Genomic DNA, 14,672 nt, shown 5'->3' with positions numbered 1-14,672 from the left:
ACCCCCTTCCCACAGAGACTAAGCCTAAGAGGGATCCCCTTATCCCGTTCCTGCTGTATTACTGCCATAACCTGCTTAAGACTACCTATAAAAGTGCTAAGAACCTATTCTTGTGTGGCGTCTATCTGTAGGGGGGTGGTTGCTCGTCCGTACGATCCGAGGAGAGGGCCCTCACCAGGAGGCCTCTCCCCCTTGCTCGGCCGACCCTCAGGTTTCCCGTCTAACACATAGCATAACAAAACATAGCATAACAAAACACAGCATAGCATTGCATAACAAATCAAAGCATAGGATAGCAAAGCATAGCATAACAAAACAAAACATAGGATAGCAAATAAAAACATAGCATAGCATACAGCATCACTCAGCACCACCAGAGCATCACTCAGGGGCACCACAACATCACTATGGCTACCACAGCATCACCGAACGCCACAGCATCACTCGTTCACCACCACATCACTCAGCGCCACCACAGCATCAACTGTGCAACCATTCAACAACAACTGGTTCAAATATGTTCTCTCAATGTTTCAAGCTTTATTACAAATGTACCAAAAGATGTTAATATTTAACTTCCGTTTTTGGATTTTCGTCACAATAAAATACACTGAACATAATCTTCACAAAAGTTATTTACAAAAGTTTAAGCTATCGCCATTATAAATTACAATAACTTTTATTTAAGTATTCATTATTTTAAAAATTAAAAGCCATTGTTATTTGTAATAGCAATACATGTAAGTCACGTAAATACAACACATATTGCATTACAAATGCTATAGGTGTCACATTTGCGAAAGTTATAACTATTGGCATTGTAAATGGCAAAGCTATTAATTTCTCTATTTTAAAAAACAAAACATAAATAAAAAATGTGTCATTTACAATACCAATAGCTCAAACTTTCCTAATGCGAGACCTATTGCATTGCAAATGCTTATTTGTTATTGTACCTGATTTGGAGTTGCTGCCTTTTTCCTTGGTGTGACGTCCTCTTCATTAATCTGTATAGTTCAACAATAAGAAACAAATAACTTTATCTAGCAGTGCACTCCATATTATCTTCTATTTGCAACAATTACTCTTACCCCTGCTAATTTACCCATTACTCACACTCCAAATATGTCACACTTCTGTTAGCCGTACTTATGTTGTTCATGCTCCCTCCGTATCCTTATATTTGAATGGTTTGTGTACAATATGTGTTCTACCCTGTAACATTACTACAGTCTGTTTTTCCCTTTCTACTCATTTCAACAGCCTTCCTGGCACTCACATTACCAAATCTCTCAATCCTTATCTCACCAATTACAGCCCCTCATCCCCTGATTTTCTATTTCTCCTGCAAAGTCATCCTCCACCACCTAATTTATTCGACTTGACCGAATGCAATTCTATGCATGGAAAGCCCTTAGACCTGATTCTCCTTTTTAGGAGCCTTTCTCAAACATTGGCCAACATTGACCCCTCCCCCGCTGATCATGCCATCATACACTTCCATCAGCATTGCTACTACTATCACACTCCTTGCAACCATTCCACACACACCCCTCGCTCCTAAGAACATCTTCACTAAACTGAGTTAATCCCAAGTTAACTTCCAAGCCTTTCTCGACCAAGCCATCAATGGCCTTAACCATTCCACACACACCCCTCGCTCCTAAGAACATCTTCACTAAACTGAGTTAATCCCAAGTTAACTTCCAAGCCTTTCTCGACCAAGCCATCAATGGCCTTAAACGTATGCTATGTTATTTGTTCTGTGAAAAAGATCTTAAAAAGGCGGCTAATTCGCCCATAGCATATCTCGGCACTAGGTGCTAACCAAATACCCGCCATGGAACCCCCCCCCCAGTTATATCAGAATCACCAAGTCTTTATAACTTTAGTAAAGAGCGAATTTGAAATCTGTCTCAAGTTAGAGGTAAAGGAATTCCCAAGCTTAGGGCCAGTACCAAAAAGGCTTGACCCCAAAGCCTAACTTCCTTGAAGCATGGCAAAGTGTTTATGTTGTCATAGGAAGACCGCAAGGTCATAGTCGTCATTTCAGAAAATAGTATTACAAAAAACTGGGGCACTGCGAAAGTGTGTTTTATGAACAAGACAGTGAACCCTTTAAGGAGATTTTCCTCCAGTCTTTATCCAATGTAGACACCTTATGGCACCCCACAAGTGACATTATAGGCCTGAAATGACAAATGCGGAGGTGAGATGCCTGTATTTGATCCTCCAAGAGTGAATGAATCCAGTTCAAGCATGCACTCAGCAGACAATCTTCTGAAAGTCTGGATGAAAGTAAGCTTTGGCCAGCAGTGCCAAACCACAACAGCCCGTGTAAACTCAGGGCGCTGACACTCTGCTGGAAGTTTCCTTTACTCCTGCAGGCCTATTGGCAGGGTGCTAACTATTAAACATGTACACGTTCCTATCAAAGATGCGCTGTCATGGGGGCGTGGCTACCAGCCGAGCAAGATGGCTGCTTAGTCTAAGAGCTCCGAGGATGGCGTAGTCCTTTACATTAATCCGGCCAGATATCCGACACATTACGGTGCTCTAGGGGCCTGAGCGGAGGTCCGAGGCTGGGCGGCAACGATCGGTGTAAAGCTGCGGCACATCCGGTATCGGGGAACGGCGGAAATCGCGTGAGCACAGAGGCGGCCTACAACCAGTGCTGAGACCGGGGCCTAGATTACTCCTGAGAGCCCGAGAACGAGACGGGAACGCAGCAGAGTGAGGCGGCAGTATACCCAACAGCGGACGACATATCCCGCAACAACGCGACGGGCTGCGGCCAAGGCACTCCCGGGGGACCCAGCAGTTCACTGCTACGCGGGAGACATAACGGAGACAGCAGTGAGTGCGCGGCGAGGCCTGTAATCTGCACAGCAGCCAGGAGCTCGAGTGGCGGTAGACGGTGACTGTGATCGGCCTGAGGGGAGTGAGGGCTCAAACCTTGCAGCGGCTGTGACGGCGCTCCTTGTACTAGGTAGCGCGCATTTGATACCGGCTTTCTCCCCTCGCCTCCCCCCTCCCCGTTGGGGAAAGGTGCTAAGAAGACGCAGCAGGCTGGGGGCGATACACAACCCCAGGAACCCCAAGGCATACTTACAGCAAGCCGGGTTAAAACAACACCCGGAAGGAGGCAGAAGGCACAGGCCCGGAGTCTAGATTGGGGCCAACACAGACCCCTGAGATCCAGGTGTCAGACCGCAGTGGTGCGCCAGCCCATTCAAACATTGCTCAATGTATCGAGGCCGGTATAGGACGTCACACTTGAAGACCGGCTGGGCCGATACACCGGGGAGGCAAGGCCACCGCACAGGGCAACGCATAACCCACCAACGAAGACGCCATGGTGGGCAGGGGCCCACGGAATCAAACCACGCAGGCCAAGTTGGATACATTTGCCTACGACAAAGGACTCCCTCTGCTCCCAGAAGGGCACGCCTTGTCGGGCAAAGGGTCGAATGGCGAGGGGCAAAAAAGGTGACGCTGGAGGACATTATGGCGGCCCTTTCGAGTGTCCAAACAACAGTGGGAACTATCTCTACGGATGTCACCCTACTCCGAGCGGGCTTCCAGAAAATGGCGGACAGAGTCAAGGAGGTGGAGATAATCACAAAATCCCTGGTTGCAGATACAATGGAGATGCAGACAGCCCTATCCCGACTTGAAGCGGAAAACTAGCAACTAAAGGAGAAGCTCGACGACCAAGAAGGGCGCTCACGCAGGAACAATGTCCGCATTCTAGGTATTCCGGAAAGCGAAGGAACTCAAGTTATGGACCTATATGTGGAAGAACTGATGAAAACGAGACTGTAACCAACGGGTCTCTCCAGTTTCTTCTCGGTGGAAATAGCCCATAGAGTCCTGGGCAGAAGGCCTAAACCGGGAGCTCCCCCCAGGCCGGTGCTCGCCAGACTATTCAGCTTCCGGGATCCGGACCCCATCCTACAAACAGCGAGAGTCTCCCCACCAATTAGGATTCTCAACTCGACTGTAGCCTTCTTCCCAGGTTTACAAGGGGGCAGTCTCCGCGCCGGCGAAGTTTCCTGGAGGTAAAAAAAGCTCTGCGTGCGCAAGAATTGCCCTACTCCATGATGTCAACATGTTTCTGCAATAATTGACACCTCCCTGTTCGGCTCAGACGCCGATACGAAGTACCGACAGAGAGAGCGGTGCTTCCCCTTTACCCTGAGCCGTAGCCAGGTGGGGTGAGGTTCATATATCTTCCAAGTGGGCAATTTCCAACTTGGATCGGTGAAACCACCGATACAGACATCTAGTGGATACAGGTGATCCAAGTATCGGGTTTGAAATGTATTTATAACTTTGAGCACCAGTTCGTAGTAGCAAACAGTTTATAGCGGTCCTGATGAAAGCAATGACAACTCATGTCAATTATTGCAGAAACATGTTGACCCTAGAATACATCAGATGATCCAAGATTAATTGGGTTGTCCCTGTCTACTTTTTAATATTGGTAGAGTGGGTAGCAACAGAATAAAGTCACGTTCAGCACCCCCTCATCCAATTTTTCTTCACACACATTTTCTCTTGTTTTTTACACTATTTTTTGCACTACGACATCAGTCCCCTTCCTTAACATCCTCTCAGTTGAGAAGCAAGACCACGTTAATCTATCTGACCATGAGAGGGTTTTTACAATCTTAGCCCTCCATGAGAAATACAATAGATAACACCATCAGTGGTCTTAGAAGGAACCCAAATGATGAAGGGCGGTTCCGTGTGGTGACTGATGGGCATCCTCATATGATCACCTGTTGGGTTTAATATAAGGGTGACCCTTGTCTTTATAATTTCATATGTAGCATGGTATTGGAAGTCCTCTGTAGATGCACATCTAGCGTTCTTGTTCTTGTTATCCCAGACCCTCTGACACTCTTTGTCTTATAGTACTGTTGGGGCCGTATCAGAGTGTGGTCTTTAAATCCCCTTTGACCCTCCATAAATGTATGTTGTTGTTACTAAGGGAATACAACACATAAGGAAGACAAAGGGACACCTCACGACAAACCCAGAAGACATAGTAAACCCACTGGCAGAACATTTCAGGGTAGTTTACACACCAACATTAGAGGTGACGGAGGCGGAGGTAGTAGAGTTCTTACGGAACATAGAACTGCCGGCGCTAATGCAGGAGGAATCCCAGGAATTAGACACAGATGTTACGATTGAAGAGTTGCCATTAGCAATTAGATCGATACAATCGGGCAAAGCACTGGGACCCAACGGGATCCCGATAGAATGGTATAAACAAATGGCGGAAACCGTGAGCTCGCCTTTGTTGGCGATGTACAATGAAAGCTTGGAGAAGGGCAAACTTCCGCTAGACCAGCGAATGGCAACGATAGTAGCGATCCCGAAACCTGGTAAGCCCCCGTCTGAATGTACCTCCTACCGCCCTATATCTCTGCTGAATGCGGAAGCAAAGATTTTAGCTAAACTGTTGGCTAACAGATTGATGACTCACCTACCGAGCTTAATACACCCAGACCAATCGGGCTTTATGCCTAATAGGAACACGGCACTCAACCTCCGATGACTGCATGGGGCGCCAGCGAAGGCTCCAGCACTATCAGAACCGGCAGTGATACTGTCGCTAGATGCGAAGATGGCCTTCGATATGGTTGAGTGGAGGTATCTCTTTGTGACCCTACCGCGTCTGGGGTTTGGCCCTATATTTTGTGCGTGGATACGGCTCCTCTATACGGAACCCCTGGCTCGAGTGACAGCGAATGGACACATATCAGGCGAGATACTGTTGGCGAGGGGGACGCGCCAGGGATGCCCTCTGTCGCCGCTCCTATTCACGTTGGTCCTTGAACCCCTGACGGCGTTGGTCAGAGAGACTCCATTACTAAAAGGAATTCGGTGGAAGGAAGGGTGGAAAGATCGTCTCTCGCTTTATGCAGACGACATACTAGTTTACCTCACGGATCCAGAACGCTCTATAACAGGACTCCTTAACATATGTGATAACTTCAGGAAGATGTCAGGATATGAGATAAATTGGTCTAAATCGGTTCTATATATCTTAAAGGAAGCCGCGCCACGCTTCCCTCCAGAATGTCCGCTGGTAGTTCATTGGCGACCTGGTGCAGAGACATGGATCTGATTATGGTAACAGAACGGACAGTATATGCCAATCGTGGGAGCCCCCAAAGATGGACTAAAATTTGAGCAGCCTGGAACACATATAGTGGGGACATCTATGACCCAATACCGGACTCAGAGGAAGATAGCTCAGACGATGAGTAGGGGTGGATGGGCGGGCAGGGACTGTACTACCGAAGGGGTTACCGCAAGAAATGCGGATTGCTATTGATTCCATAGCGACAAAGTATTCAGATGTATGTAACCTAACTTCACTATGTGCTTCTCTGTATGCTGTCATTGTTACCTATAAGTTGAACGTATACAATAAAAACATTCCAAAAAAAAAAAAAGATGTGCTGTCATAGAGCCCATCACGGTTGACTGTGCAAGTCCTAAGTAAAAGTGACTAAAAACAGCATTTTGGTTGCCTTCTTCTGTAGTCTTTTTCCTCACTGGACAAAGCAATAGAACTCACTACTAGAACTTCAAACGAAAGTCTCCACACCCCCACCATACCTTATCCTGCTGCTAACAGACCGGATAATTATTAGCTGCAAATTGGACTCAGTACAAACGAATCAGACAGTTATTTAAGGCCATCAGTGGCGCTGCCTCCAACTACCTTTCCCAAACCCAGTAAGTCCCCACAAGCAGTCTTCACTGTCGAAACCTTCCAGTTCCAACTAAACTTAAACTTCCTGGCCCACCGGTGTATATTCTGTTAATTTGAAAATTGATACGAATAAAGATTTTAAAAAAATGTAAACTTCCTGTAGCCTCTCGACTATAACACACCCGATCTAGAGCTATGTGCAGTCTTCGTCTCCATGACCTGAAGGCCTTCCTCAAGACTCACCAACTTTTAGTGTAACTCCATAACCACTGATACCCTCTTAACAGCATACTTCAGCGCCTCATTGGGAGTAGTAAAAACTATATATAATAAGATTACAATTTTCACAGATAATCAATTACTGGAAATAATTTCACGTGTGTGGGAACTGTCAATACCACCACTTACCCACCAAACAGCCTACGCTATAACTATGCCAGTCTAATATTAAAATGAATCATGTACCTTCATTTTTATGGCTATGTACAGAGTTTCTTGTAGAAATTCTATATTACTTAGTACATAAATTCACATAACCTATTACAAGCTCAATCACTCACATTTTGTTATACATTTTTATTGCATTTTTTCCAAGCTATACATTTTGTCAAGTGCAGTTACATGAGTTATTTCAACATGCATCAACATAATGATAATGGGTTGTTCTGGGACAGTATCCTGCAGCAACTATTTGATCTGCATCTGCACCACTATCATCTGCCCACAGTCACTGTTTTATCAGGTGAAACTCATAATAAACTGTTGTGGCCCGCTTTCACCGCACCGTATGGGTCTCTGTTATGTTACTGTGGAACGCCGACAGCATCCTCTATATCCATTCTATGAATCTTGGGGAACCTTTCTCCATGCACTTGACCCAGTACCCCCTGCAGCCCTTCCGTACCATATCACGTTGCTTTGTAACTCAGCTTTTGAAGATACTCTAATCATCAACAATATCTCTCACCAAAGGCTTTTTCCACATTATTTCCTTTCAAGGGGCATGTTATTGCCCTTGTGCATTAGGGTAAGCAACATCTCATTCCATCCTACTGACTGGCTTGTTGTTTTGCTTTTTAAGCCTACAGCATGTAGTCATGGCCAAATCTTCTCTCCATGCCTATGTCACCAACTCTGCCTTTAGACTGCAACTTGTAACACCTGATTGAATTGCCACTGCATCACCAATTGTTTTTTGATAAGTATCATGAAGCAATCTATCAGTCTGCAAGCCAATTTGGACTCCGGGACCCTTTTCATCAAGCCCAGGATACGTTTTCTGGAGCTGCTGTCAAGCTTCTTTCTTGTCAATTGGTAAAGTGGAGCGCGCCCTTCCAGTGTCCAATATCAGGGCCACTAACAGAACATGTGCATTAAACCACCTCCAACAGGTGGATCCGCAAGCATTCTTTTGGGACTGTCAGAAATATTAATTGCAAATATTCTAGTGTGAGATAAGTGTGGTGTGGTATGTTGTTTATGCTTAAATCTAACATTCTTAGATACCTGTGGTGGTAACTTATCACATGTACCCACGCATTGTCTGTCAGGCCCTGCCCATGTCTATAGCCAATTTCTCACATTGACCTATCAACAAAATCTTAGTATTAATATATAATTATGTTAAGGCCCTTCCATCATTCTGCAGAGTTAGGAGTGTTGCCAAGCCTATCTGTGGTTACTGGACAGCTCTTTCTCTCCCCCATTACTTTTTAAAGAGATCTAGGAATGCACTAAACACTAAGAAATGCCGTACTGGAGCATCCATTTCCAACCTCAAAGTTTGAAAAGTGTGCAGTTGATCTTCATTTACCAAGTCTCCTAATGTGGTTCCCCCACACCAACTCTTAAATCTTTATCCACCTGTTACCACAATCTTACAAATCTAGGAAGGACCCATAGTGGAATGTCTGAGGCATAGACCATTTTAAGTTTGTTTGTGAAGCATCCTGCTCCAACAGTTGTAGGCAACCTCAACTAGCTTCGGGCCTCCTTATGCCTGTCTTGGGCAGTCAACAATTGGGTCAGAACTGCCCTTTTCCCATACCTTTGAGAAAGATACCATGTAAGCCATCTAGCTACCCACTGATGCTGGGCAGACACACAATACAGTTCTAGACCTGGGGCTTCCATCATGGGCAGTTGCAACTTACCAAGCAAGATCCTAGGTCTGCATCTGCCACGTTTTAAGTTTGTGCCTACAGTGTTGATTTCCCCCAAAAGGCACTGAAGCAGTCTGATCAGAACTGTGGATAAGTAACACTAAAAGCGGGGTAAGCCTATCATTTTCGTAATGTTGCTGGGCCAGCTACATGAGAGTGGGAGCCGCTTCCGCTTCCAAAGGGCAGACAAACCCTTGACACTCAACAGCACCCTTTTTGTTTTTGTTTTTCTTTCATTACTGTACACATCAAACAAACATTTGGCACATAGAAAGTCACCTTGCATTGCACATCTCTCCATTGTATACACAGTACTCGCGATTCTAGCCACATCAGTATACACACCATTGAGATCATGTCAGTGAATACCCACTAAGCACATCATCCTTCCGCCCCCACTGATCAATGATCATTAGAATTTATCTCTTCCTGAAGTCTGTTTAGAGTCGTAGACCCAAATTCAAATTCAAATTCAAAAATAACTTTATTCGGTATTTGTCAAAACACCATAAAAGCGAACAATGCAAGGTACATACCAAACACAACATTAAAAACTTGATTTTTAAAACGAAATCACTGCAGCAAATACACTTTGTTACATATATCAATCAATTAATCTAATCTTACAAGCCATAAAACTTTTTATAAAATACATTTAGTAGGAAAGTAATTTCATTGGGTTGATGGAACGGTTGAGGTAAATATAACATATTTATGTATTATATGGTGTTTATTAGGCACAGAATAATACTCAACAAACCCTCAGCCTTCTAGTCACTTCTCATGGTTCCTCTACATTTTATAATGAACGACAGGAATTTTATCACCACTACAATAGTAAGCTCATCTTGGAGCAGATACAATCTATGAAGAGCAGGTTTACAACTTCTCAGGCCCACAGCTTTAATAGTGGCAACAGATGTTTTTTCCTTCCCCACTGATAGTACTGGCAAAAAAGAATACAGTGTATGTTCGACTGAGTGGCTACTCCATCACATGGGCATTTTATCAAATTCCCAGACCAGTCATTTGGAGCGGGGAACGTTATTAGCCTGAAAAAAGAATCCGTCCTCAATCCTGCTAAGAGCATTCTATGATAACATGAAAAGTTTGGCGCCAGATAGGGGTGCAGGCCATGATCATGGAGGATCTGGCGATGGGCTACGATGGTAGACTTATTCCCATCTAGATAATATCTCCTCTCCTCCAGTAGACCAAGACATGTCTCTTTTAGTGCTTTTTTTGACATTTGGGCACATGAGGTTGGGTTTGAGAAAAATTCCGGTTGGCCGATGGAAATCAGGAATTTTTTAACGTAGGCCAGCCATGGCTGTTTAAAGCCCTTGGCTTGCTGCAAGCAGTCATGAATTACTTCCCTATTAAAGGTCGTGTCCTCGCATGTCCAAATCTTGTACCACAGCATGACTGGCGCTATCTTTATCAGATCACTGATATGGGATCTGTCAAGTTCATTGTGGCATATGGTAGTAGATGTGGAACGCGGGACTCCTAAAAGATATCTCAGGAAAGCATTTTCCTCCCTCTGAATTTGGGAACTGAGAGTCGTAGACCCATCTTGGTCATCATCCAGCTCTAGTCCATAATGTCTAAGCCGGGATGCCAAATCTTGAAAAACCTTTGGGGCATCCCCTCACTTTATATGTTACATGTTCCGTCCCTATGTACATATCCATTCCCACTCTCCAGTCCGTCAAAGTAGGGAGTTCTGGTGCACCCCATCTCTTCGCTATATCTCTCTTAGCTACAGCCAACCCTAAGTTACATAAGACCAGGCTCCTCCTGGGCAGATCTATATCCGACGGTATGCCGAGCAACACATACTTAGTATCTTTCGGAAGCTGGTACCCAAGTATTTTGCTTAACTCTCCCATTATCTTGACCCAATATCTTTGTATATGCAAGCAGTGCCACAGTTTGTGTACAAACGTACAAGTCTCTGTCTTACACCAAGAGCAATTCAGGGAGTCGGCTCGCCCCATTTTATCGAGACGGGCTCTTGGTATGTAAGCTCTATGAAGGATTTTAAAGTGAATTAGCCTTAATCTCAGTTTGATGGCTATCTCTCTCGGGTACATTGGCGCCGCCTCTCAATCTATATCCTCCAAGCTACCAGATTATCTATGATGTTATTAATAAGTGTCTTATAGGTCCAGGATATCGCCTTGATCAGCACCCTATTCTTGCTTCCCCTTATAAGGTCAACTTCGGTCTGGTAGACCATTATTCTGAGATATCTGAGAATGACCCAGTTTCAGGTTAGGCGTAGACTGAGTGGGTTATTTGTTATTTTGTCCCAACAGCTCCCCTTGGCAAAGTGGGTACAAGCATGACTTCCCAGGATTGAAGTAAAGTCTCAACATATTTCTCAGATGTTTTGAAGAACTTTAGCTTGTCTACTAAGTCCCTGCCAATACTGCTAAAGAATCACAGGGCATCTTTAGGCGGGTGAGAAGCCTTGGTCCCGTTTGGTGTCGATCCTCGCATAAGAAGCAGACTGTAGGCGGTCTAGCTGTATTAGGGGACGACAACTGGTCGTTTTGTATCAAAACCAACGAACTTTGTGGAAGTCGGCAAACTGATATCTGTAGCGGACTTTGCCATACATATTCGGCATTTAGAACTAAGGTAAATGGAAAGCATATTCACTCATCACCTCGTACTGTGCTTATTTTGAAGTCAATAGGATCCACAAACTATAATTAGATAACCATTATATGGTATTGTGGACAAGTTTGAAGGTTTGAGGTCTCTGTCTGACCCGCCTAAAGATTTTTATGAGTTGTGGAATTGAATTTTTAATCCTGAAGAAGGTGTTGGCTTTAAAAACAAGTGCCAAACCGAAACGCGTCGATGCATTTTGAGCTGTGACACATTAAGTTTCTGGAATACAACTACTCCAATTACAATATTAGCATAGGATTTGGAGTCTGATTAGATTCTTTGACTAATGTCCTCACCTCATTTTTAATTGGAAGCATTTTCCTTATTATTTTTCCCACTATATGTGTATAAATGTATGTGTATTTTTACTGGTATAACATTGTATTCTATGTTTTTTAATATATTGAAATAAACTGTACACCTTTTAATTTATTATCATTGTTGTTATCAATTTGCTCCATATTTGCCTCTTAAACTTATATGTGTGAAATGATGTGAATATAAGCGTTGGCTACTTGTAAGTTCACCCAAAGGGGAAACTTTTTTGACAATTTGTCTTCTGGTACCCTACCCCTTTGGATTTTGGGTCCCTCTCTTTTGTTAGGGATTCAGTATCTCTGCCATTGAGGCTAAAATTTTGCAGGGCAAGAGTCCGATGGGGAGCCCAACTTCAGGCCCTTCATTATTCTTAATGATGTTTCTAATGGAATATGGGAAAGCAAGAAAGGAAAGCCGTTCCTGTCTGAGTTTGACTCTCATGCGAAGTGGAGTCCTTAATCACAGGTCCATCATACGCTCTAAAAGAAGTTTGAATTACTTTTATTTTCATATGGAAAAAGTTGGCCAACTGTTTGATCCGATCCTCGGAGAATAACGGATGATTGGACACAGCATTTTTGCAATGTTGCATTCATTAAGCGGCTTTTGGTGGGTTGCCGAATTTACTCGCAGCCTGTGAGCTGGCTCACCTATTTAAGTCCCTGACATTTTTTCTTAGTACATTAAGCAACAGAATAAACATTTTAGGTCATGCGTATTTCAGAAGAAGCATGTTCTGTATAGCACATGCTCATCTGGCTTGGCCATAAGGAGCCTCTCAAGTTCAGACAGCACCTATTCTCTTGTAAGGAGTGCTCTCATTGAGTTGTGTTTTGATTTTCCCTGTTTTGATTTTGCATTTTGGGACTTGTAGTTTTAATTTCCCAATATTGATTGTATGCCAACGATCAAAGGATAGAAACCGGACTGTGTACGTTATGCACGCCTGCTATGAAACAACTTGAGAAGTACCTGCAAACTGCCCCTCCCCCACCCAAAATACTCCAGGGGTTTGCTTTGTAAACGTGTGACATTTATTGCATACATCAATGTGTTTTTGTTCCCGGAAAGTGCCTCTGGGTAGGTTAAAGGTCCCAGGCAGTAACTCTGATCAGATCTATATGAATGGATGAGACAAGAATACCATTTACATTGTGTAAATCGGACGAAGACCCGACTCTGCTTTCTGCCTCCCTAAAGTCACTGTAAAGTTCTGACCAGTGCGTTCGGCACTTTCCCTGTACAATGTCGCCCCCCCTTCCATCCCGTCTTGTAATTGCTTGGAGGACTGCCAGGGCAGGAGCCCATGGGCGGCTGTCTGTGTATATAAACTCCCGGTCAGCCGCCAGCGTGCCCTCGGTTGCGCAGGGCAGCAGTGGCCGGGCACAGCAGACTGAGTTGCTCCACATCCCAGTCCGAAGACGAATTGATCGGGGTATCGATCATGCCCGAGGTCTCTTCTGTGATTGAGTTTTAATGCCAGTCAACCAGTCATTTAACCAAATCTATGGCCTGGATATATGAAATAAAAGGCTGGTTGCTTAAAATGGTTCCCTTCTTTGTTAAAAAAATAAAAATAAATAAAAGTCATGCATGTTCAGATGGGGTTTACACCTAGAGCTGAGGCAGTTTTACATCCCACCCTCCCAGAGAGTGCTGTATGACTACAAGCATTTTCTTCCTGTCCAACCTTTTCCCTGGAGCCGTGAAATGCCTGCTGTGGATAAGAATGCGCAGCCGGCGGCTCCTGCCGCTCTTCAAACAGACGAGCCTCTGCCCTTGGCTGTCGCTTTCTGCAAAGTGAACCAGGGCGCTTCGTGCCAGGAAGCCGCTGGAGCGTTTGATCGATGAAGTCAACACAGGGCCCACATATGAAAATGTTCCATGCCAAAGTTTAATGTTCTTTTACTTAACCAATTACAAGTTAACGTGATTTTTAGATTCATAGAAAACTACTGTTTCCCAAGCAAAAGGCGAACTTCACACTGGTGTTTGGTGTTTGAATGAAAGCTATTTCCCAACGCAATGACGAGTCATTGTTCTGCATATGTCGCTGCAACCGTGCCTTGAACCCACTGATCTACCTCGCCACAATATCCATGGGTCTGCATTGGCTGCCTTTGAAGATCAAGGGATACATTTATTCATTAGCCGGTGTTGACAGAAGGCAGCGAAAATATGTGTCAGCAATGAAGCCACAAAACATGACTTAGCCATTTTGAACATTTTCAACAGATGACCCAAATTGTTGGCGATTTGTGTGTAGAGTAAGGTTGAGCACATTTAGAGACAAGAGGAGTGGTGGGGGCAGGCACACGAGTGCAGCTGGAATGCAACTGGCACACTATGCGCCGCTGCTTGCTCCCGAGACCCCTAGGCCATGGGATTGAATGTTTAGAGGGAAGGCGGGACATGAACCCGTCTTTGCCCATTTAAATGCTTTCATTATTGAAAGACACACGCAAAGACCAATGGAATGTGTGGGAGGAGGCCGACCCACAGGGAGAAGCCTCTTGGAAGTCTGAGGAGATTCCAAGAGGCCCTTTCCGATAGTAGCGCATCCGGGCTGCGCTAGGCAAGACCTAAAAAGGGCACTTTCTGGACTAACAGCTACCTTTCAACCAAATTTAGTGTAATTGTGTCCAGTGGTTCGGCTGTAGTTATGTTTGAAATTTCTATTAAGATTAACATTTGACCCTTGCTTTTTTCTCAAACCCCACTTGATGGATCGCCCCGAAACTTTCCACGCACAACAAGAATCAGCTGGCCCTTTT

The 14,672-nt window shown here is 44.5% G+C and overlaps 1 protein-coding gene across 1 annotated transcript in view; it reads right to left on the bottom strand.

Annotated features, from left to right (window-relative positions):
• DCDC2B (doublecortin domain containing 2B) overlaps window positions 1–14,672 on the bottom strand; it is a 203,693-nt gene that overhangs the window by 101,709 nt on the left and 87,312 nt on the right. Inside the window, exon 15 of the mRNA XM_086955671.1 lies at window positions 957–1,007. Coding sequence (XP_086811797.1) covers window positions 957–1,007 — 51 coding nt within the window. The remainder of the gene's footprint in view (window positions 1–956; window positions 1,008–14,672) is intronic.

The sequence above is a fragment of the Lissotriton vulgaris genome, chromosome 2_1 (assembly GCF_964263255.1).
Source record: "Lissotriton vulgaris chromosome 2_1, aLisVul1.2, whole genome shotgun sequence".
NCBI classification, from domain to species: Eukaryota; Metazoa; Chordata; class Amphibia; order Caudata; family Salamandridae; genus Lissotriton; species Lissotriton vulgaris.
Note: the sequence above shows the minus strand (reverse complement) of the source record. Positions and strands in the feature narration are given on the sequence as shown.